The 25,348-nt window shown below is 39.8% G+C and overlaps 1 protein-coding gene across 1 annotated transcript in view; it reads left to right on the top strand.

Moving 5' to 3' along the window:
- The window catches only part of SDCCAG8 (serologically defined colon cancer antigen 8), a 206,094-nt gene that overhangs the window by 39,930 nt on the left and 140,816 nt on the right, over nucleotides 1-25,348 (top strand). The window contains exons 9-12 of the mRNA XM_011370073.2: nucleotides 2,957-3,095; nucleotides 12,526-12,678; nucleotides 19,986-20,120; nucleotides 22,998-23,114. Of these exons, the coding sequence (XP_011368375.1) occupies nucleotides 2,957-3,095; nucleotides 12,526-12,678; nucleotides 19,986-20,120; nucleotides 22,998-23,114 (544 nt within the window). The remainder of the gene's footprint in view (nucleotides 1-2,956; nucleotides 3,096-12,525; nucleotides 12,679-19,985; nucleotides 20,121-22,997; nucleotides 23,115-25,348) is intronic.

Genomic DNA, 25,348 nt, shown 5'->3' with positions numbered 1-25,348 from the left:
GATGAAGTCTCTCTTTTCCTTATTTTCAACATTTGGCCAACATAATTCAGGGACTTTCTCAGTCTTTTTGGCTCTGATTGTTACACTAAGTTCCTTAATTGACCCCTGCTCATTAGTTAGTTCATCCCAGAAATGACACCCGTGCTCCTGACCTCACCCTCGGCCTCAGCTGCTCTTTCATCTGGACGATGGCATGTTGCAGGAATAACGCTGATTTGCTTGCTTTGTTTCAGAAAACTCCTTGATCCATGTATCAAGACGTTTCTGTAGTGTTTTTAAGCACTCACAGAACTTTTGCCGTGGAAGATGGTAATTTGAACGGCCCTCTCGTTCTCACACTGATGTGTCGTGTATGTTCAACTTCCCTCCTGCGAGGCTCACTCTGGGCTGGCCCTGGGGACGGGGACAGCAGTGACTGGTAGTTACCTCGAGTGGCTGGAATTGATTGTTTCTAGGGGCAGTCATGAGCGGTAGTGTGGGGCCGAAAAATAGGAGCAAAATCAAGAAGGTAACAGCCAGATGACATTAGGAATGGGGCAGGAAGCAAGGCCTTGTGCCGAGACAGGGCTATAATACCCAGACCTATTTTTTGTTTTATTTTTGTTTTTGTTTTGAGTGCTTGCTAAAATTTGGCATATGGGTTGGTTGAATTGAAACAAAACAAAACATAACAAGACAAAACTGAAAATGTAACGACTGAGTAGGTAATCCTAAATTGCCAAAATGGTTACCCTCACCTATAAGCGTATATACAACGTAGTCGGCCGTCCTGCGACCACCGCAAAGCACGTAGTTCATGCCTCTTACAGAAAACCGAAGTGTGTCAGTCCAGTGGCTACACAGATGTTTAGTCTGATCATTTTATGGTCTTACTGTTGAACGATGAGCCTAACAAGACATCAGTTTATCTTTGATAATTTTCTGTGGTTCAGTAGTCCGAGGTTGGTGAGTTGATATTCTGAACCATTTTTTAACCAGAGCAACTAAATTCTTTACTTTCCAATTCTAAATATTCTAGTGACTTAAAATTTAGATCATAAAATATTAGAACTGGGAATTTCATTTCACCTCCTTCGATGCTCTCCTGTCGCTGAGTCCTTATTCATCCTTTTTTGTTCTGTCACTTCATCGAGTACCTACTGTGTGGCAGGCACTCTTAACGAGAGGATATACTGAAAACAGGTTAAATGTATTAAAGATAAAAAACAAATTTGTTAGATTTCAATCCTGTTGTGATCTGTTAACATACTGATAAACACTGAGCTTTTTTGTTAATTCTTTTTATTTGAAACTTTGGTTCTAATGGTGGCATTGTATTAAGAATAGATAAGGATATCATTGAATAGTAACTGGTTTTTCAGTAGTTGTTAAAACTTAAAAAACGGTGACTACATTATGTCCATGTCGACTTGCTATCCTTAGGAGTAAATTTTAATTTTCTTGTGGAATTCTAGGTCCTGGTTGGATTACATATTCTCTATGAAGCTAGACCCTTTTTATGGTAGAGCTTATTTTGAAATATAAGTAAATATAAATTCAGTTTTGCTTGTATTTAATTTATTATGTAACTAGAATAATTTGCTTTGATTCTTCTACTTTTTCACATAATCCTTGTATTTGTTTCCTAAAAATAAGAAACTTTTTAAAAATTTCCTTTAGAACAAAAAATTAAAGTAAATTATATTTCTCAACTTAAACACATCAGGAAATTCTAAAATGAGTGTTACCATGCTCCAATGAATTTTATGATATTTACAGCAATTTATTCTTTTTTTAAAACAAAAAGCTTTTATGAAACTGCTAATAATTATAACTTTGTTCAGTATTACATATTTCTCAAAGTATGGCTGCTTTCCAAATACCACAAATAGTTTAAATCATGATATCTTTAAGAGATTTTTTAAATGGAGTCATTGATTAATTCTGAAAGAAGTTGATACTCGGAGTTTATAATCTTTTAAATTATGACTCCTTAAAGTTTGCTAAAGTTTTTTAAAAAATCACAGTTGTCTCTTTTCTAATAATTTAGACCTTGGCAACGAAAAGGAAACTGCAGTTACTTCAACTGAATTTGAAACCATAGTTTAAAACTTGAGCTCTGTAACGAGCATGGAATAGAACTTGCAACAATCCCGCTTATAGTTGTTTGCTTTGTGTATATAGGAAGTTTCCCACCTCACTGTCTTTGGTCTACGGGTCATTTTTATCCAGTGGATAAATTCCAAATATCCTGGAATCTTTTATTTGGGGTTTATTTAACCCATGAGACTGGATCTGTGCTAATTTACATGCTGAAGCGTTTCTGCATTCCATTCCCTTCTTTCCCTGAGAAATGGCCTAGTTAGGGTACCTTTGAGAATTGATTGGGGAGGTGGGGAGCTGGGCAAGGAGGAAACCCAGAGGGATAAGATTTTGTTGACTGCTAATATGCGTGACAGGGGCGTTTGAAGGGATGCGGCAGGACCACCCACTGAAAGAAGACATGTGTTCACCAGTAAGTGAAGGAATTTAATTGAGTGAAAAAGAGCATTGTGGAGGAAGAGAAAGAGCACGTGTCTGTCCCACTAGACGAGAGGGGGCATCAGCCGTGTAAACAGAACCCTAGCTGGGCCTTCTTAACGAGTTTACTTCCACTTTGGGGTACGCTCCCCACCTTCCCTACCTTGTCGCTTTATTTTCTTTTCAGCACCTCCCCGCTTCACTTGTAAACTACTTTCCTCTCTTCCGGGCTTTCGTCTGCAGCCCTCGTGTGCCGTCGCCTCCAGCAGGCCGCTGTCCCCGCCGCTGTCCCCGCCACTGTCCCCGCCACTGTCCCCGCCAATGCGGCCTCGCCCTGGCCGCCGCGCCCCGTGCCCAGCGCCGCTCCCAACCCGTAGACGCGCTCGTCCCTTCCTGACTGAGGCTTCCACGATCGTGTGATCGTTTCTCGTCTTGAATGTTCTTTCTGTGCTGACAGGGAGAGAGATGACCTGATGTCGGCGCTGGTCTCGGCGCGGGGCGGCCTGGCGGACGCGCGGCACAGGGAGGCGAGCGCCTGCGAGCAGGTGAAGCAGGCGGTGCGCGTGGCCGAGGAAGCCAACTTCGAGAAAACCAAGGCAAGTCTGCGTTTTAGATTCGAGCAGAGGCGAGCCATGTGGCTCTTTTTTGATTTTTCCTGAGTATTTTTTTGTTGTTGTTATTCATCCATAACTAAAGTTTTTTTCCCAAACACGCAAAGTGAATACCAATCTGTTAATGTTGACTTTTCTAAATTAAACAGATTTGCTGTTTGGAGAGTTCTTATTCCTAAGCAAATACTCTTGTATCGCTATTGGGAGAACATAGTACAACGTGGGAAAGTGCTTCAAGAGGCTCATATGCTTAATCTCTTTATTTACTGGGAGGTCTCAATGCTGTGAAGATCTTCACACTCACGTGTGTACATTCACATTTGACTAAAGACACGTTTTTTCTGTATACACGGGAAATTCTGAGAACATCCAAACAGGCTACAGATAACAGTATATGTGCATTTAATAGCATCTTTAGCTGTGAGTCTGGTCCACTGTGTGCTGAATCAAATGTGTCTAATGATAATGACCATGCCAATAACAGTTAACGCTTAGCCATCAGGCAGTGTCGTGGGCACTTTAAATAACAGGCAGTCACCGTGGGTTGGTGGCTGGGTTTGGGGGCCACACTTCAACCCTTTACAGTTTCTGTGGACTTTCCTTTGACACACCAGCCATGCTTTAGGTGCTGACTAGCCACACGTAGCTCGCGATTATGTGAGGGGCCGTGAAGAGAACATTTCCGCCATCACAGAAAGTTCTGTTGGTTACCATCGGTGTAAGCCATAGAGCAGCATCAGCGTTTTATGGAAATTCTGGGCTGTTCTTTAGTGTGCTTCTTCTCAGTCCCTGCCTTGTCCGTTTGTCCCTATCTAGTTTGTCCTCAGCTCTCCCCAGACCATCCGACCATCACCGTTTACTTTACTAACGCTTCTGTGCTTTCTGAATTTATGTTCAGTTCTGACTAAACGCCCCAACACACTTTGTTTCCTTTACCACTCCTGTTTCGTCATTCATACTGACGTCTAGTGGCCCCTTGGTCATGTCATGACCCCCCAGCGAAGGCCTTTTGCCACTCATTTCATCTCGTCTGGCTGTGACGGAAGGACCAGCATTCACTTCACCCCGACTGCCATTTCCAGCCTTTATTTTGGCACGGACTTTCAGCCACCATTTAATCTCTTTGAAATCATTGTCGTTTCTCCTCTCCCTACTTTTAGTTAATATAAACTTTCCATCTAGAAGACACTATTTGACACTTTTTATAAGAAATTATTGCATTTTACCACTTGGGTTTATAAAATAGTTGTGGTACCTTTGACACATTTTAAGAGCTTTGGCATTGGACCCTTTTCCCCCTTGTCTGTGTCTGTCCAGGCTGCCATAACAAAAATATCATAGCCTGGGTGACTTAAATGACAAACGTTTATTTCTCACATTTTTAGAGGCTGGAAGTCCAAGTTCAAGTTACTGGCAGGTTCAGTGTCTGGCGAGAGCCACTTCTGGTCCATAGACTCTTCTGAGTCTGCACATTGGGAGAGGGGTGATGAGCCCTCCAGGCCTCGTTTATAAGGGCCCTAATGCCATCGTGAGGGCTCCACCCTCATGACCCAGTCACCTCAGGCTCCGCTTCCAGATCCCATCACACTAAGGATTAGGAGGGACACAAACAGCATCCTCCATCTTACCTCCTTTCGTCATTTTTAAAGGTTTCAGCATCCATGTTGTTAATATGTTCATGCCTTAGTCCCAACAGACTTCGGCTTCCCTAACGCTGACATGTCTCCTAGTCTGCGCCTCCCATGTGAACCGAAGTGTCCCTGAGGCCTCAGCCCTGAAGCCGCTCTCGGGCCTGCGCCTCCCTCCTCCTCCCCGCCGGGCACACCACTCCCGTGCCCCTGCTTCTAGTTTCCAGCCTCTCATCTCATTTGATCTGTGGTTTCCAGGCTGATCTTCTTTCCTTTCCCTTTAAATATGAATTTTACAGTCGTAAACTGGAGTCCTTATGTTCACTCCCCCGAAACTTCTGTGTCGTCTGCTCACTGAATGGCACCTTTGTCCATAAACATGCCCTGGCTGGAAACCTGGATGGCACCTCTCCGTCGTGCCTGCCTTCCAACCAAGCACAAGGCACAAATCTCAGTTTCTGAAGTTTTTCGAGTTCTTTCCTCACTGTCGCCTTTCCTGTTCAGGCCGCCACAGTCTCTGTGTTTATGAATTCCAAAATTCTCATGTCCCTTTCTTCACTCCATTTTCTACACTGCAGCCGGGAGTGATCTTTCTTTGAGGCAGATTTGATCATGTGACTCTCTTATTTATAGCCCTTCAGTGACTTCCCTCTGCCTTCAGGACAATCTCCAAACTCCTTCTTGTGAGGTCTGTCACAATGTGCTTCCTTTTAACCCTTTGCTGTCACTTCTTATTTCTCTCTGCTTACACCGTATCCTCCAGCGGACTCAGCCACGGTCAGTTTGATAGGCAGTAGAGTTTAGACATCGGAAATGGTCTTATTCGAGTTAGCCAGACCTAGATTAAGCTTCCAGCCCCACCATTCACTAGCCACGTGACTTAGGGCACTTTATTTAAGTCTCTGTGCCTCAGATTTTCCTAATCTGCAAAATGGAAATAATGTTCTGATTCATAAGGTTGTGAATGAGGACTACATTTTAAAAGGCGTATCAGTTATTTTGTAGACATTCTGACACAAAATATTTCCTTAGTAAGTAGTGGCGGTGGTGGCGGCAGGGGCTGTGAAGCCTTCTGTTTAGGCAGTGCTTCTCCCGGCCTGAGTCTTCGTACCTGCCATGCGAATTCCTTATTCCACTGCCTGGCTGTCTTCTCCATCCTTCAGACCTTAGCTTCCATGCCCCTGTCCCTAGAAACCCTCTGTCCCCCCGCATCAGATCGGATGTACCCCTTATGTTCCTGTATAGCAGGGTTTGTCATCCTTTGCCCTGTTGACATTTTGGGCTGCATAACCCTTTGTCTCAGGATGTCCTGCACACCGTGAGATGCTTAGCAGCGTCCCTGGCCTCTGCCCTCTGGGTGCCCAGCACACCCATCTCCCCCTAGTTCTGACAATGAAAAATGTCTCCAGACATTGCCAGCCATCCCCGGGGGCACGGGAGGGGAGGAGGCAAAATTGCCCCTGCTAGAGAACCACTTCTCATTACAGCATTTGTCAGATGTGTTAATATTGCTTATTCCTTCACTAAGTGTCAAAATCTCTGACAAGAAGGAATGTATCCATCTTGTTCACTGTTCAGTCCCTAGCATTTTACATTGTGCTTATCACATAGTAGGTGCTCAGTAAATATCCATCGACTAAGGGAATTGCAATCCGTTCTCACTTACACCAAAGAAATAATTTCTTTTTTCTTTTCCTTCCAGTTTACCTAGCTGTCCAGTGCCAGTGAAAGTTGAGCCCAATCACATTTTTTTTCTGTTACTCCTCTCAGTCTATCGCTGAAGAAAGCCGTTTAAGACGAATTCCAAAGAAGAGCCCCATCGACACCTTCGGTGCTTAGCGGTTTTTTGAACAGTTCCTTTCTTTGCAGCTGGCTGTCACCTTGTGTACTCTAGACAGAAGTTTCACTGGCTTCATTTCCCAGTCGCCCTCTTAGCACCCATTCTTAGTCGGTGACCCGCCTTACCTAGGTCACCACCAACTGACCAGAGCCCGCGCGACACCTTCTCATCCCTCACGTGCATCTTCTGCTAATTTTTTCTTGCTTCTCTGGCCCTCTTCCTTCCCAAGACTAATCTCTCGCTCTGGGTTCTTGGTATCTCCTACTTCTAGGGTTTCAGGGACCCTGAGCCATTTGTCATCTCAGCTTTTGTATCTTCTGTCCCTTTCTCTCCACTGTTTTTCCCCCTCATCTATCTATAGCTGTCATTCTGGTTTAAACAGACAAAAAGCAGCTTTCTCTCGATCACCTTCGATTCAGTGTACTGCGTTCTCCCCGTCGTTTCACGGGCAGACCTTTCAGAATAGTCGTCGGCCCGTGCAGCTTTCCATGCATTTCCAAACGCATGGCAGTCAGGCTTCCAGCAAATTGTAGTCTGATTTCATGCTCCTGCATTGCTGACTTAATGGCCACCGGCCACTTCCTGATAACTAAACCCGGTGACCTCATCTCAGCCCTCATCTCACTCAGCTCTGCACTGTTGGAAGCCACAACTGTCCTACGTTACATACTGTCTCTTTCCCTTGATTTGTCTGGTATTTTACGCTTGGTCCCGTTTGTCTTGCTCTTGTCTACTCCTCTGAGTTTCTTTTAATTCGTTTTCCACGAGCTTTAAATGTAGACTTTCCACAGAGTGTCTTTCGTCCATGTTGCCCTGATTTCTGAGAGTTTGTATCTTCTCTCTGGCCAAACCATTGCCTTCACCCCAGCACGCCCGCCCGGTGCCTTTAGCCGTAACCGCTGTCCCGAGCCCCAGACCTTTTCCTGTTGCTTTTCCGGTTGCTGCTAAAACTTTCTATGAACGGCATTCCACTGGCATCTGAAACTCTGCACGACCAAATTATTAATTTTCTCCACTTCCTGCCTGCCACTCCTTTCCTTCTACCATTTTCTTTATCATCTTTTTCAAATAGCGGCATCACTATCTTACCAACAGCCTTGGCTCGTATCCCTTAAGCTATCTTGGCTCCTCCCATCTCTCGCTCTTCGACCGGCGGTCATGACCAAGGTCTCTCCCTGTCCTCAGAGCCCCTTACTGAGCTGTGTCCGCCTACCATTCCGCCGACCCGGCCCTGGTCCCCGGCCTGGTCCCGGCCCGGTCCCGGCCCTCGCGCACTCCTGCTGCGATCGCCCGCTGCACCTCGGGGCCCTCCCGATGCCCGCGCCTTCGCCGCACTGCCCGAGTCTCCCTGCGCCTGCGCGTCCCTGTTCAGGGAGCAGCTCTCCTGCGGCACAACACGGGACAGAGTCCTCAAGCGTGACCTTCCAGATCTTTCCCAATATGGTTGCAGTCTAACTTTTCCATCCTTATCTTTCACTACACGCTTTCACATGACCTGTGCTGTGAAATGCTGTTTCCGGAATGTGACCTACAAATGACCATTTCCTTGAATTAGGTCATGCTTTACATTTCTGAGCTGTATTCATCTGTGAAATAATCTATTTAACCGGCGAGGCTCGATTCAGGTACCATTCCTCCCAAAGCTTCCCCAGCCCCTTCTTGTTGGATAAATCTCTTCCTCCTCTGATTTCCCGTTGATGCTGTGTGCAGTTTTGGTAGCTGTTTACATAGCCCTATTGGCCAAAAGACCTTAAAAGTCAGATCTGTGATGTCTATCACTGTATTCCTTGTGGCCAAGTATGTGTTAATTGTACAATAAATGTTTGTTGAATTAAAGTCAATTATTAGCTTTAAAAGTTAATATGAATTTTTGTAGTTAGGGCTTTGAAAAAAATAACGGTTAAGAACTGGAGAGGCTATTGTATGTTGTGAATCTGTAGCATTTTTCACTCAATTAGTAATAAGACAAAGATTGATTTCTAAGTAGTTTACAAAATGCAGTATAAGTGTACTAGTTTTATCTCTCAGGTATGTTAAAGCACCTTAGGAATTTTGCTTTCTGAGAATAAAAAGTGAGATGGCACATATATTTTAATTTTAAAACCTGTTACCTACTTACTACATGCTCAGTAGGTAAACTGAATTATTTTTGAGCTACAAAATGGTTACTTTGTTCTTGTAGTTCCTTGACATTTGGTGCCATCTAGTGTTCAGTTTTGCATATTGCATGCTCAGTAGGTAAACAATTATTTTATTCATTTGCATTTATATTGGTGGTGAAAACAGCTGAGGATTTTATCAGAAAGTAAATCTATAATATAAGGAAATTATAGTGTCATGCATACACTCAGTGGTGGAACTACTTGTAAGAAATCTCTACTCTGCCACTTTCTAGGTCTGCGATCTTGGTCAAGTTACCTAAAATCTCAAAGCCTCAATTTCTTCAACTGAATAAGAACCACTTAAAATTTAGTGAAGAAGTTAAATAAATGAATCCATTTAAGCCATTTAGCAAAGTAGCTGGCACATAGTAAGTGCTCAATAAATGTTTTTGTTTTCCTTCGAAAATTGCAAGCCATTACAACTGGGGATAATTTCAAAAGAGAAAAAATACTAACCTGGGAATAAATGAGGGTGGAAAAGTGGAAGCTTTTGCAGTGATTCCTTGGGAAAGCTACAAGATGCAAAGGTTATTAACCAGGCCATAGGCCCACCTGCTTCTGTTCGAAGGGAAATGGTTGGCTTCAGCATGAAGTCACCATGAGCATATCTAAATGACATAACCTTCCAAAGAAATGTGTTTTCAAAAATACCAACCCAACAGGTTCAGCAAATGTGCTTGAAACGTTTTTTCTCCATTTCAAGGATCCAAATTATTCTTTTTCCTGGGCTATAGCAGAATCACAAAGGCAAGAATTAGAAACCTGAATAAAAAGAAAATCTGAAAAGCAGTGAGTATTTGCAGGCACAGGCATAGGAAGTAATGCTTCTTGATATATATGTTATCTGCCACAAAACAAAAACAAATTATAAATATCTTGAAAGAGGGAGCTAGGGATAAGACTGACAGTAAGCAAGAGTTTATAAATTAAATATCAGTAGTTTGCATTATTCATAAGTTAAATGTTTAAAACGTGTCGATAATCACTTTTATTTTGTGGACTTTATTTCATAAACATAAAAACATTTTCATAAGTTTTAAAGTTTATATTCACAAGTATAAAATCTGTATTTCTCATAAGATTTTTAATTCTTTAACTATGAATTCTATCACAAGGATTTCTACGAGCCTAACTCAAGTGGTGGGGACGGACTTCTTTATGTTCTAAAATAGATTTTCTGTTTTAAGAATTGAGTTAACTAGCTTTGAATTTGTTTTAGAAATGTTTTGACCACGTTAAGATAGTAATACATACTCTTTGATTTAATAAATTAGGAGTGGGAATATCAAGTCCAATAAATTATGTTTTGAAAATTGTGTTAATGTGGGCAGCATAGAATGACCACAAATAAAGGAATTTCCTGGAGGAGAAAAGGTCCCTTGTGGATTGAATCTACTGGGTGAGGGAGAGTATAATTTCCCAGCTCTTCCAGACCTACAGTCATTGCCACGTTTCCAGGGGCTGTTCTCAGGGAGGGGAAGAAATCACCACACTGGGAACAGGGAGGGGTGGTAGCTGCAGGCCTGGAATTACTGGCTCTTGGGTGAAGATCTGTCAGTTCATTGTAATTGACTGTTTGCCAACATAGCCTTCGAGAATTCAGCTATGCCTTTACTGCATGGTTACATGAGTATAATCGGGGAGTACTGAATCAGCTGGGATTCTGGAAACTAGGGGTAGGAACCTTAGAATTAAAACATAAAACTCTAATGGAAACAGTGTATAAATATTTGTTTAGTAGAACCAAATCTTCCTAGTATATGAGGTCCACTGTAAGACATATCTTTAGAAACATTAAATCACTTTTCTAATTCCAAGTGTTACTAAGCCTTAGTATTTTCTTCACTGTGACTGGGCATATATATTAAAATCAAAGCAAATAAAAGTAAATGTGATATTATAATATGGAATCATTGGTTACACACCGAGAGTCATCGATAAGCAGTTTTTAATCTAAAACTTTTACTCAGCGTTTCATTAGTTTTTCATCTTTACTTATCATGACCATTGGTGGTGGCTCGTTCTTACAGAGAGAGGCTTCGGCAATAGTTTTAAATGATTTATAAATTCTTGCCTTATACTTTTGCTTTGTATCATCTTATCTTTGTATCAGGGCTCTTACCCTGTCAGGATCGTGTGCTGTTCCTTGTCCCTGATTGAATGAATTCTTCAAATTGATTCTTTTGTTCTTCATGTCAGCCTGCTCCTTAGCTTAATATACTTAATGCTGACTCCTGAGATTATGTTGGTTTATGTTCAATAATCATTTTATTTCATACCAGTATATTCATCATATTAGCAAAAGTTATGAACATTTTTATTAGGTTCACATAAAATATTTTTCACAAGAACAATTATATTCTGAAGCACAAAAGTCTCTAATTCCTAATATTTCAAGCTCCAAAGGCTTAAAGTTTGGAAAAATTATGCTTTTTCACTTCTTGTAAAATCTAATTTTAAATTTTCCTTTCAAAGCATTCTCCACTAGAATTGGACTTGGGACCAACTCCCTAGGAGAATCATTTTTATAGTCACTGTATTTGTTTATCAGGTAATCTGAGACGATTTAGTTTTAACCTCATACTTTACCTAGGAGTACAGAAACTTTCTGAAAGCGTTTGAAAGAAATCAAAGTTTAATACTTTCCAGATGAAGAGGGGAAAATTCACATATCTAGATATTTATCGTCTGTATTTGTTATAGCTTTCACCAGAGGGAGGCATAGCCATGAATAAGACTTACCGCAGTGCTTACTGAGACCATTTCTGTCTCTGTTAACAACCAGTGAGACTGTCAGATTTATAATCACACAGTATGTGAGTCATATATCATTTGAGTTTCTTTTTTTTTCAATTCAGGGAGTAATAGAGATGGGCGAGGTAGATATTGTAAATAAGATATTGTAAATAAGACTAACACACTATAGAATGTCTCACATTTTCTGTGCTAAACACCGTAATTTGGGGGGGATTTTTTAAATGGGATTTTGAAGCATAGTTTATTATCGGGTAATCTATATCAATATGTTATGACTATAGCCAAGAGGAAGTTATAGATTTTTTACTTCTGGAAATGAAGAGTGGGAAATTTAGACTAATGGACAATTATGGATTATTAAATTACCAGAAATGGAAGATGACAGTTCTTATTTTATGAAACTAAGTAGTAAATGCTGTTTTGAGTCTCCTTTGTCTTAACTTTTGATTACTGTCTAATTCTTACTATAGTTATGTATGTAAGGGGAGAGAGCTAAACCTTACCTTAGTTATATTTAAATAAACTTTATTACCATATAATGTTAAAAACAGATGCCTGTATGTAAAGATAAACACAATATCTCATTTTAAAAATTTTCATCTGTTTATCATTTAAGGTATTCAAATAATTTTTAATCATGAGCAGATGAAAAATTAATTAAATTGGATACTGATATATTTCATGTAGTATAAACATGATCTATAACTGAAAAAACTAGAACAATTTATTTTTCTGTTCCCCCTTTTCAGAATTCTTACTCATCAATAGCCCTCATCAAGGCCCGTTACCTAAATTTTGTAGTTGATAAGTTAATATAACCTTAATTATGAAAATTGAAATATGTGAATAAATGTAACATTTGAATACTGTTTTATCAATAAGTGGTATGAATAAATAATGTAAAATTTTTCTAATTGACTTTATGGTATGTTTTACTATTTTAAATAAAAGTAAAGCATAACTGTGTCACTTTACCCTTATTTTTTTCAAATCCTAAACTCCTATGTTACTGTGGCTTATTCTGACAGGCCTTAATCCAGTGTGAACAGTTTAAGAGTGAACTGGAGAGGCAGACAGAACGACTTCACAAAGAACTCGCCTCTCAGCAAGAGAAAAGGGCCTTGGAGAAAGAGATGATGAGAAAAGAAATAACCAGAGAAAGGGAGGACATGGGCTCAAAGGTACGAAAGAATTCCGATTGTTACCCACGTCGCAGGGAAATGTTTGTGGCGATGTCACCGATGACGCCAGAGGCCGCAATTCTTGAATGAACTTTAAATCTTAAAACTCTACAAGTAGCCACATTTCCTGTAACTGGGGTTCATAAAAGTTTTCTATTTTTCCATGTATTTTTCAATAAAAGTTATATTCTCTGACCTTTCCAAATAGAATAATCTATTTGATTCCATCGTATGAAAGTAAGAAATGTATTTTAATCCTGCCGTACTGTTCAGTTCCCTCTCTCACGTCTGTCAGAGGAGAGCAGGTGCTTTTCCAGTACCCGGATTTTATTTCAACTTTGGCTAAATCAGAGAGAGATGATGACCCCACTTCATCCTTCACCCCAAGTTAAAACTTGCAGAAGATAAAACACTCGTAAGAAACCGAGTAACCAAGAAAAAGTGATCATATACGCTGTACGAAATAGGTTCTAACATTTACATGAAGAATAATGACCAGAGCCCAATGAATAATTGAGGGGAGAAATGAAAGTCAAACAAAACCGATAACACGAAAGGGGCGGTGTCTGAAAAACAGTAACAGAGTGGGATACGGGGTCGAGCTTTACAGTCACTACAATAGAGTAAACTGAGCAAGATGTGGTCCCCGAGGTAACCAAAACAACTGTTACTTGTTTGTTCTTATGTTTTTAAAACGTGAACTCAGTACCCTAAATACCGTGTTATAATATTCCAGTGTATAGTAATTAACTCATACAGCAAAAATCTACTGAGTATCTGCTCTATGTGAGGCAACGTGCAAGCCTGAGAACACAAAAAAACACAAATTCTGCCTACTGAGTTTTAACTCTTATGGGTAGCCAAGGCATTTATCATAAACTCTCTTGTCTTTGTATTCTTTTCCAAAGATTGCGCCGTCAAGACCTCACTATAGGTCAGTCTAACTGTCTGCTTTCTCCTTCCTGGATTGGTGATCTCAGCCTGTGAAAATCCCACGACCTTACAGACGGCACCACTGTACACTCATGGCCTTCGGTGTCCACGCTTCTTTCGGAGCTTCCTCTCAGTCCTCCTACGCATTCCTCTGTCTCCCATTCATTCGTCACTTAACAGATATTAATTGGAGGGGCGAGGATTTTGGTAGTCACAGGACCAATGCAGCCCTCTCATGAAGCTTACAGTCTAGTGGGGGAGGCAGACATTAAACACATACTTTCATAAATGACTTCCTAATTACCACCGTGACGAAAGTACAGTGCAGGGTACCATGAGAATGTGTAACAAGTCAATGTGACCTCATCTAGACAGTCATAAAAGACTTTCTAGGAAGAAATTTGGAAAAGGAGACTCGAAAGGGCCAAGGAGGGGAGTGGTCAGGTGAAAAATTGAGCGAAGAGAGTTTTGGACCCAGGAAAACACCTCCAGGCTGAAGCCAGAAAGGATTGTACTTCCTCGGAATTTGGAGCAGGCCCAGGTGGCTGGAGCGTAGGCAGTGGAAGATGCGTTTAGAGAAGTCTGCAGGGACCAAGTAATGAATGGCCTTAAAATCCATGTGAAGCATTGGAACGCCATTGAGTGGCTTTAAATTAGGCAGTGTCCTGATGCCCTTTATCATTGAGAAAAAGTCATTCCATCTCTAGATTGGAAGGAGAACCGAAATAAATGCCTGGGGGTCAGTGCGAGGTAATTCTAGTCCACGTGGAAGGTGGTGGTATCTTGGACCCGTTTTTTAGGGACTATTTCATATCACTTTTATTCTCCTCGAGTTCTCGACTGTCCTTTTTCCTCATTATCAGCCGAGAGCCTTTCTTACCTAACGAAGAAAACTGAAGCTATTAGGTGGTACCCATCTCAACTATGCGTCGCCCCCCTCACCTCTGCCTTAAAGTCAAACTTCACCTGCATCCAACTCGGTGAGAAAGGGCGAGGCTTAATCTGAATCCTTCACCCGGGTGCCATCGTCCTCTGCCACCCTGGAGACTTCATTCTCAGCGCCCCCCGCCCCCGCCCCGCCAAATCTTTAACCTTTCCTTCACTGTGGCCCCTCCCTTATCACGGAGAAGATAACTCTCAAGTTTCTCCCACAGTCTTCCTTCTAATCTAGTGGATCTCAGTCTTGGCTACTCAGAAATTCTGAAAATCTCACCGCCCAGTCTACACATTAAACCAGTTGCATCAAAACAGTTCAGGGTAGGACCCAGGTGTCCATGTTCTTTGAAGTTGTCCAGGTGATTCCAGTGTGCGGCCAGCGCTGGAAGCCACCTCGGTAATTTCACATCCCTCCTTACTCTTCCCCTTAAGAGTCAAGTTTCTTTCAAGATTTGTCTCACGTGTTGTCTTTATGTTTTCACTTCTCGTTCACTCTTCGGCCCACAGCATTTCAGCTCTGTGCCCATAGACAGTGAACTTACCATCGCATTGTTCGATGAAGGCCTTACGCTATTTTTAGTGAATGTTTTTTAGTTCTTATTCTCCTTGAAAAGCTGTCTTTCCTTGATTTTTCTGAATCTACATTCCTGATTTGAAAGAAAGATGGTGTGTGCCTTTTAGATTACTCCGAGTTTAAGGTACGTTTGAGACAATGAAGGTAACACATCCAGAAAGCAGCTTAAGAAAGAGATCTAGAATTCAACAGAGAGCTATAGATTTAAGTGTTTTTAACACTACTGTGTCTTTAAACCATATATATGTTATCGAGTTATGTATCTTTAGTGCTCTGGTGAGCTCCCAAGCCAGCCCCTGGCCCCTTTCCTCTCCTGGGGGAAACACTATTCACCCAGTTTCCCAACTCAGAAATCTGGCTGTCACCCTTATCTCCTCCTTCTCCCTAACCCTATGTGTCATCACGTCACCAAGTACTAGAGATTCAGGCCCCTAGGGATTTTACATCGCCCTGTCTCTCCATCCACTGCTGTCCCCGTCTCCCCCTCGGATGATTCTCACAGCCCAGGTGGTCACTTCGATTCCAGCCTCACCTTCTTCCAGACTGTTCTCGAAACCACAGCCAGACGATCTTTCCAAAATGACCATCTCGGTATGTCAGTCTCTTGCTTTAAAATTCTTTCACGTCTCCCTGCAACCCCTTGGCTAAAATTTAGGACCGTTTAGCCGAGCGTGGAGACACTGCAGTTCTCTTGGCTCTCCAGTCTCGTCTCCCTTGACTTTCCCGTTTTGTTTTGCCACCATACTGACCTCCTCGCGCTCCCTCAGGCGTGCACACGTGCCCATCTGCCACGCTCTTGTTTCATTTCCTGATTGTGCGCGCTCTTCGCCCCCTGCCTGGAGCAGTCTCCCTCCGCCCTCTCTGACAGATCCTTCAAAGTTCTTCTTGCTACCACCTCTACTCACAGCCTCCCAAAGATGAACCGGGAGCCTCTCCTGTGGGCTCCCGTAACTCAGTTTATTGCAAATTCTTTTTGAATTGTTTGTCTCCCCTAATTCACTGTGAGCCCCTGGAATGTATGGTCTGTTAACATTCTCATCGCTCGGCACGTTCCTCTCACAGAGAGTATGCTCGGCGAATGTTTGTTGAATGAATGAATGAATGAATGAAGATGCACAGAGGCCTCATACCTTTGGAAAGGTATGACGAAAATGCCGAGGGTTCAGAGGATCAGAACAGATCCCTGTCCTCAAGAGATCGTGGAAGGCTTTGTGGAGAAGGTGGCATTTTTTTTTAACTGAGCTTTGAAGAATAGGGAGCATTTAGAAATGCAGAGTATGGCAAGGAAGACTAGCTGCAGCCCACATGCATACGGCATGGAGGGAGGAAAAGTGTGAACTGAGCATTGGGCATAAGAGAGAGAACAGCATCAATAGCAAAGACCAGCTATTGTTCACACCTGAGAGATCTTTATTTTCTGGGTTATTCTGTGGAAACCTTTTTGCCTTGCCAAATAGTTCTACTGTATAAAAATACGTCGATGAGAATTCCTGATCAGAAAGGACAAAGGAAGGCTGGAATGTGCCAGGCGGTATTCCAGGTGCTTTCATAGGTAATGGAACCTCTTTCTTATACTGACAGTTATTTCGTGAATTAAGGTGACAACAGAAAAGCAATGTGGATCTGAGTCAGAGTCATGCGTTTTGCCCTCAGTAAGTCCTGGGTGATATTCCATCTCCAGGTCCTGCCCTAAGAAAGGATGTGTGAACGAGCCGCTGACAGTTGTGTGAGCACTGCAGCCAGTGTTGTGACCAGGAACTGGCGGAAAGTGGCTCTGGAGTAAAAGGCTTTAGGGCCGAATCTAACTTGACCTTTCCATGACCTTGAACGATTCATTTAACCTCTCCGAATTTTAAAGGAGTAAATCATGGAGTTAATTTACTCAAGGAGTTCACTGGATTAGATAAGATCATGTTTTGAAAGTACCTAATATAACACCTGGCTTAGAGTAGAACTTTATTAAATTTTAGTGACTATTATCATTCTTATTACAGAGAAAAAGTTATCTCATTGGATAGATTTCTTGGATCTTCATGTGAGTAAAAGCAGACAGATTTGAATACAAAGCCCGGCATTACTTTTTATCTATTTATTTGAATGAACTTAGGCAAATTACTTAATTTACTGAATCTCATTTCTTTTCAATGAAAATTAATCCAATATAATTCTTTCTCCAAGGGGATTAAAAGAGAGGATGTGTATCTTACCGCCTAGCACAGGAAGTCAATCTAATGGGGAGGCGAACAATTGATCCTAATAATACACGTGCTCTACAGTTAGTGCAGTCAGAGCAAGCGTCTGCTCTCTCAGCCCTCAGCAGTGCTCTGAGGCATTTCGATTGTCTTTCTTTTCATTGTTATTCTTCTTTCTTCTTCTTTTTTTTTTTTAATTTTGTAAATTTCATCTGTATGGGAAGGTCTAGGAGAGCAGATGCCTTCTACCTAGACAGGTTTTGAATCATCTCCCTATGAAAGGCACTTGCTGTGAGTTTGTGTGTTGTCTTCAGTGAAGGTCCTTGGTCGCATGGAGCCCCTCAGGTTTGCTGGTTCGGTCATTCGTCATATGTTGATCGAGTGTCCTCTTCGGTCCGTGCGTTTTCTCAGTTGGTTCCCTTGACAGTAGCCCTTTGCTAGAATCCTTAATGCTTGTGCCTCTTGCATAAGGAGCACTTTATTCCATGTTCAGTACACGAGAGACTGCTTTAGTGTAGGAATTTCTATCACGCTCTCCCAACCTGGGTGTCCTTGTCTCTTGCTCGCCCCTGTCAAAGTTTAAAGGACTTCCCCGATGTCAGCGCCCTGGGTACCCAGCAGTGTTGCAGCTGTCTGCGTTCCTTCTGTCTCTACAGCAGATGTGGATGGAGAAGCTCCTGCAGTGTAATGGTGACTTCCAGATGGTGGGCATGGGGGAAAAGAAGGCGTGACAACAGGAGGGGAGGCCTCGGGAAGTGGGTGACAGGAGGGAGCAGACAGGTAATGGGCAGAGGAAAGGAGTGATGGGTGGCAGAGGGAGGGAATCGTGGAAGGCGTGTGATTTGTTACATGCCTTATGATAGAAACTGACTCAGTATTTACAATTAGCAGTTCCGCTAATATGTCTACATGTTTACTTCAAAAATCACACAGTGTTAATATGTTTACCATAAGCTATATCTCCACATAAGTAAATAATATATATGACTTTTAGTAGCTGGTAATTAAAGTTTGTTGCTGCCGTGTGATTTCAAAAAAGCTATAATTACACATTCATGATATGGGTATTCATGAACCTGAATTTTTAAATTAAGGAAATTAAATTAATATCTGTGACTTGTTACACTTCTTTTGACCTTTAATTTCAGGTTCAGATTGCAATGTGCATAAGGATGGTTTGTAGCTCGGTATTAGTAAAAGTAATTCTGTATGCAAATTATATTCATAGCAACTCTTTTGATGATAAGAAGGACATATAAACAACTATATATGCCAAATATATAATTCTCCACGATCCCCAGAAAAGTTAATACATCTACTGCGTATAAATTAGCAAATAGCTAAAGGGCTTGTTATATTCCTATGTGTCCGCTGTAGTGAGATGTGTATTTTGAAGGCAACCTTGATTTTTATCACAAAATTTTCATCTCGATTTCAGTTGTAAAACTGGATCCACACCCATGTTACTGTACAATGGTAGATTTCAAATGTTATTATTTCAAATTCATTAGCAGTTCTCGTTTTAACAGTTTAAAAACTGATAGATATCTCTATATATTTTGCTCTGGGATAGGTAGCATTTCTTCTTTATTTTAAAATCGCTAATACAAATTAAGAAATTAAGAGTCTAGAAAATTTTTACTTACTGGTTAGAATAAAATGTAATTGCAAACAAACAAACAAACAAACAAAACTATAAGGCTGAAATCTAAGATCTAGAAAGCATTTCTAACCCTGAAAAGAAACACTAAGAACAGGATTTCCATAGAGTCCCTCAAAAGCCAGTTATTTTCATTATCCATTTATTCATTAAACATTTGGAGCCTCCAGAAACATGCCCTTGAGGGACTGCTAGTCTGATGAAGGAACAGACAAGTGGAGGTGAGCGTGGGGGTGGCAGAGGTACACAGAGGGGCTTGTAGAGCACGTGCCACCACTGGTGTAGCATGGACGACAGTCAGTGTGGACGGATGCCAGCTGCGAGCAGCAGGCACGGCTGTCCCGTGCACATTAACTCAGTATCAACCCTGAGTGTACGGCGGGACTTCGATCTTGTGCCGGGAGCTGGAGGTCCAGGAAGCCTTCCTGGAAGAGAGGACGTAATGGCTGGTGGGATCCTACTGGAGGAATAGGGCTAGCTGGGTAAAGGAAGGCGGGGGTGATCACCAGTGGGGAGCTGCAGAGAGAGCCTCCTCTTTAGTGGTGTCGGGAAGGGGAGTGGGTTTCATGGCACAGGAGCAGCTCTCTAAATATCTGCCTCTAGCTCTCCCAGTCAATTCTTTTTATGCCTTCCATGTGGGGGAAGGGTTCAGAGTTGTCGGATTTTTCGATACCCCCTCTGAAATTTATTCATGTCAGTCCCTTCCATAACTTACGTAGATGTCTGATATCTGTCACCTTAGAGTTTCAACCGAAACTTTGATTTTATCATCTTGTTATGTGTTTTCCAAAATGAGGGTGGAGACCAGGGAATGCATAGGAGGGAAGTATGTATCCCAGTCACGGGGGACAGATGAGTCGCAGAGTCAGAGAAGGGTCCATAGCCAACCTACAGAGAAATGACATACAGAGAGGACTCAGTGGCTGTGCCGAGACTGTATTAATTCAAGATACGTTTACTATTTATTTTGCCAAATGACATTATCATTTAGGATTTTCATTTCCTCTTACAGATGTTGACCCTGTCTCAGAATATCGCCCAGCTGGAGGCCGAGGTGGACAAAGTTACAAGAGAGAAGGTTTCAGCTGTCAGTCAACTAGAGGAAATTCAAAGCCAGCTTAGTTCTCGGGAAATGGATGTCACAAAGGTACAAGGAGAGAGATTAGTTGAATAATTACTTAAATATTTTCTTTGAAAAAAATTTTCCTAATGTACAAAGTCCAGAAAGAAGTTTGCAGTAGAAAAGTTTTGTTATTTTAAGATAATAAAAGTCCACAGTACCTCCTATCAGCAGGCCCTTTGCTGAGTGCCACACCTGGGAAGATGAATTAGACTCACGCAACGTCCTGAAACAGTTAAGAGTCCACTCGCTGAGACAAACTTGTCAATAAGCAAGTTTCATTCCTTTAATTATCAAATAGTGAGTAAAATTGTATTTCAAAATTCGTTAATTAGGAGTAACATTTGCCAGAGATAGCATAGGTTTGGTCTTCATAATAAAACTAAAAAACATATATTTACAAGACGAATAATGTGCTTAACATAAAAAATTTTCCACCTCCCATTCCTATTCAGACTTGGTCTTGAAAATCAAGATTCTAATATTACAACTTCTTTTTTTATTGGTCTTTAAATTTATGCCTTAAAATGCCACAGTGTTTGCTGTATGAGCATCACAAACTTGTGAACCTAGAAATAAAATGTTTAATGGTCTTAACTGGCTAATGTTAAGTACATATTTAAGAAACACTAGAAGTCTATTTCCATAACCAATTGCTTTAACACTAAGAAAGTAAATATAGGCATACACGATGTAGTAAATTAAAGGAATTTATTTTTGACCAATACACACACAGATTATTGTGTTTAAAATACATGCCCTTTTCAAATTGAAATTTACTTCTCAACATATTTTTCTAAATTTCGACACATCTTTAATGCCATTGCTGCTTTACAATTCAGTAAGTAAAGTGAACTTTAACATGTATTAATACAGTAATTAAAATGAACTTTAACATTAGAAAAAGGAGCCTATTTTTTCTTTTTCTCTCTCGATTTTCTCTAATTATCATCTGCTTTCTAAAATGCAAGCTAGCGAAAGCAGAGGTTTAAAAATATCCTATTTGCCAGTATAATTGATGTGCTGGTGTGAAGGGAAGAGTAGAAATGAGAGAATTGGTGCAGAGGGATGGACATGGTTAACCCAGATTGCGGGGCGAATGCTGTGGCAAGACGTCATAGCTCATTTCCGGGAGAGAACTTTCCGCTGAGATATGCACAGTTCAGAATGAGGATACTCTGTCTTTAGAACTGTCCGGAGGGTCCCTAGCATCAGAAGAACACCTCGCGGTTGCTTCCAACCTTGAGATAATATAATTCTAGTTCAGTTTAATTTGTCAGTTTATTTTAAATAGAATTTAAATGTTATGGATGAACTTAGTAAAGGCTACACTAAAAGTAGTCAGGCAAGGGAATTTAAAAAAATAAAATTAAAGGATAAAATAATTTTAAATAGGACCTAATGCTTAGACATTTATTACATATAATAATTCTGTCTTGGTGTTGAGTTTTAAACACCATGGTTGTATAATTGTTATTTTCTGGTATTATCAAGTTCAATATTTTTCATTTCATTTATACATGTTAAACAAATAGATGGGAACAGTGAAGAACTAAGAAAGAAATAAAATTAGAGCCCCTCTTATTTTTTCTTTCATTCTTAATTTTAAAATTTTATTTAGCTTGAAAATTAATAACCTTCTGTAAATTACTATTTCTTTTTTTTTTGGAAATGGAAAGGATCAACTGTCACACATGGAAAGCTTTTGAATTTCAAATAGAATTTTTAGTAATCTTATTCTTTTTCTAGCTTAACGAGGGCCGCAGGGGAAAAGCTTAGTGAGTTTTTCTTCTGTCTTGTCACTATAACTTTTGTACACAGATTAGTCTATTTTTAAAAATATTTTTTATTTGAATATAGGAAACAGGAAATACATATTAGTTTTCTGAGGTTCTGATACGTCAGTAATGATGAAACTAATTTCCAAAGTTCTGATCATCATTTTTGGAGAAATATGAAAATCGAAAATTTTCAATCAGATATAATCATTGCGTGATACAGATTTTTAAAACTTGTTTTTGTAAATTAGAGGCTGAGTTAGAACTGTGCATTAATTGATTTCTCTACAGGTGCTCAGTTATCTCAAAGGCTTATAATTTCTTTGTTTAGGTCTGCTGATTGCACTTTCTAAATACATGTATCTCTGTAGAGGCCATGGATTGAAAAAATTATATAGGGGGCACTTTTATGATACTATGTGTGTTCATTATTTATGATATGTTAATATCATTTCACATAAATATACATTTTTCATTTATGTTGAATCTACAGTTACAAATGCAGAGTGTGCTTAGTTCCAGTCTCTGACTTTGACCAGATAATATTTCTTAACTGAAATACATAGTACTTTACATGATAAAATTGACATTATCTACGTAGCTTATAGTAAATACTGGCTACTACTAAAGTCAATAATATAGTCTATTAGCAAAGAGAAAAATTTCTTTATAAATTTCCTTAAATAAAAGCCTAACTTATAAAGTCTCTAAAAGAAAGTTTTATAATATAGTCTATTTAATCATAACAATTTGAATGAGTAACAACATAGCTTATTATATTAATTCAGAATTTTACCTAGTTAAAGTTGAAATGATAGTGCATTTTGGGTGATAATATGCAGTCGAAACTATTTTACATAATAAACTGTGGACACATTACTTAAATTCCTTAGTTATGTACTTATTTATCTATAACTTGAAATTGTTAGACTCAGTAATACCTGATATTGCCACTATATCTTGACAGAATATTATATTCAATGAATATTCTAATAGAAAGTGCCATTCTTAGAAAAGTTCTATTGTATTTTATTTATATGACCTCTAGGGGGCACCAAAAGATCTAATTGCAGGCATCGCCTGGTAGATTCCAGCAGCTATTGATCTAGTTTTTATAATCTAACAGGTGTGTGGGGAAATGCGCTATCAATTGAATAAAACCAAAATGGAGAAGGATGAGGCAGAAAAGGAGCACAGAGAGTACAGAACAAAAACTAAGAGGGATCTTGAAATTAAAGATCAGGTAAGAGATGACACGAGAGTAACTGCAGGAATTAAGACATAACTACTTTTCTTCTCAAAGTTGCTGTGGTTACATTTCTAAGTCACTTCTTTCAATTATATTGTTTCTAACTAATGGAACAATTCAGTTTACACCATTAAAAGGATTTCATTTATAGTTGCCTAAAATTATCACCTTTCACATGAAATGGTGAGAATACAACTGCATGCATATAAAATTCCAATCTGACAGGTCATAAATATACATTTGGATATGTGTATCTATTACTTACAAAAGTAAAAAAAAAAAAATGTTCTAATGCACAGTTTGAACCTAAAATATACGTACATAAAGTTCTTGAAAGATGCCAACTTGAATCCAATTTTAAGTGTAAAAGTTTAAAATTTGTAAGATGAGATGAGTTGATATGTAAATATGTCAATCAAATTGATTGTTGGCAGAGTGAAACCAGTTTTAACTAAGATAACCATGAATACGTTTGCTCAGGATGCCTAAATACAGTGAAATTAGAAATGTTAGGGGAAAAAAATGCTACTTACTTCAATTTCAGTTTGAACAGATGTTTTATGTTATAGCTTTGTTGAGATCATGTATATGTTCCAATTTTAATTGACAGCATGGATAAAGAGTCTCACTTTTGATTTTCCATTTTTAAGTTACAGTGCTGAACATTGAAGGCTTACATTCCTTATATTCTTGATAAATCTATTCAATTAAAATAAGACTGAGCTTTTAGTGTCAATATGTTAAAGAAATTGCTACAATTTAAAAGTAAATTTTAAAAAATACATTTCTAGTTCAAAGGTTTTTATCGTATTCTCCAACACATTTTCCCTTTCAACCATAGCAACTCTCTATGTAAATGATGCAAACACAATTGGGAAAAGTATTGAAAATATAACTAATAATAATATTTAGTATAAAAAGTTTTTTGAGTCAAAACTGAAATCCCTGGCATTAAATTAAAATCTAAACAACCAAAATCAAATTCTGATTTTGTACCACTACATTCAAAGTGTTACAGAATTTTAAATTTTCAGGAGAATTTTCATTATTAACATGTACAAATAATGGACCTATTTTATTCCATCCAGTTGGGGGCGTGCCTGATAGTAGAATTAAAAAATCTTTTCTATCAGAGACTGAAGGTTAGGGCTACCAAACCAAACACAGAACTTCCCTTTCCTGATTTATTATGACTTTTTAAATAAAAATATCATGTTGGCATGCTCACTAGCATTATTATATACCTTTGTGTTTTTATAGTATGTGCCAGCATAACGTTTTGAGCTAACTGGAAAAATATAGCAAGGAAGAGTCTCTGAGTTGTCTAATATTATATTCTAATGTTCTAGAGAGAAAAAAAAAACACTATAGGAACAATTATAGTATCACTTGTAGAGGAATAACATGTGTAGAAGTATTTGTAATATTTGTCTTTTAGCAGCACTGTGTCTCATATCTCATTTTAATTAACCAGCAATGGTGTGGGGGCTAAAGTTGCAGGATTTTAAAAAAGAGTTTTCATTTGTAAACATTTCCTACTAAACAGTGAAACACGAACAGTTTCAGAATGATTTTTAGTGTTTTTAGAGAGATGTGCCTGTTTGGGAGATCAGAGCGTTGGGAATAAAACCTCTGAACGGTTACAAGATGTTGGTGGTGGGATGTGCTTGTTACCATTTTTCTTTGGACAGAATGTGAGGAAATCTTATAGGTAGTCTTTGTCACTATTTTGTATTGAACAGACAGTTTCAGAAAAGAAAGTGGTGGTGTCTCATTCCACGAATGATCTGAAGTAGCAAGGCAGCAATTGTTCTCTGGTCTTTCAGCCATGACCTGACCTTCTGTCTCTAAGACCCAAGAGCTACTTTGCGTGGCCGCCATCTGCACTCAGGAGAGAAATTTACATTTAACTTTTAGCAGCTGGGCAAGTCGAGCGTTTATCCGAAATACCTATAATAATACAAAGTGTGTTTAACTTTTAAAGTGTTACGTATTGTGCAGTTCAGAAGAACAAGAAGACTACCTCTAGGTTTACAAAAAGGTGTTCCTTGTAACATAGTCATTTTGTTCATATTTTTGTTAATCTGAGCACTTCATACATTTCTGAAGTAGGTGGGAAACTGAGATTGGAATGTGGTGAGAACAAGAGCGTTTTTGATGTATACAAACTAGGGCAAATGGCTGAGCACCGAAATCATTTTCCTTGTGACCCGAGCCTTGACTCTGGC

This window comes from Pteropus vampyrus, unplaced genomic scaffold, assembly GCF_000151845.1.
Source record: "Pteropus vampyrus isolate Shadow unplaced genomic scaffold, Pvam_2.0 Scaffold159, whole genome shotgun sequence".
Classification (NCBI taxonomy): Eukaryota; Metazoa; Chordata; class Mammalia; order Chiroptera; family Pteropodidae; genus Pteropus; species Pteropus vampyrus.
The sequence above is the reverse complement of the archived record's forward strand: the minus strand, read 5'-3'. Positions and strand labels throughout refer to the sequence as shown.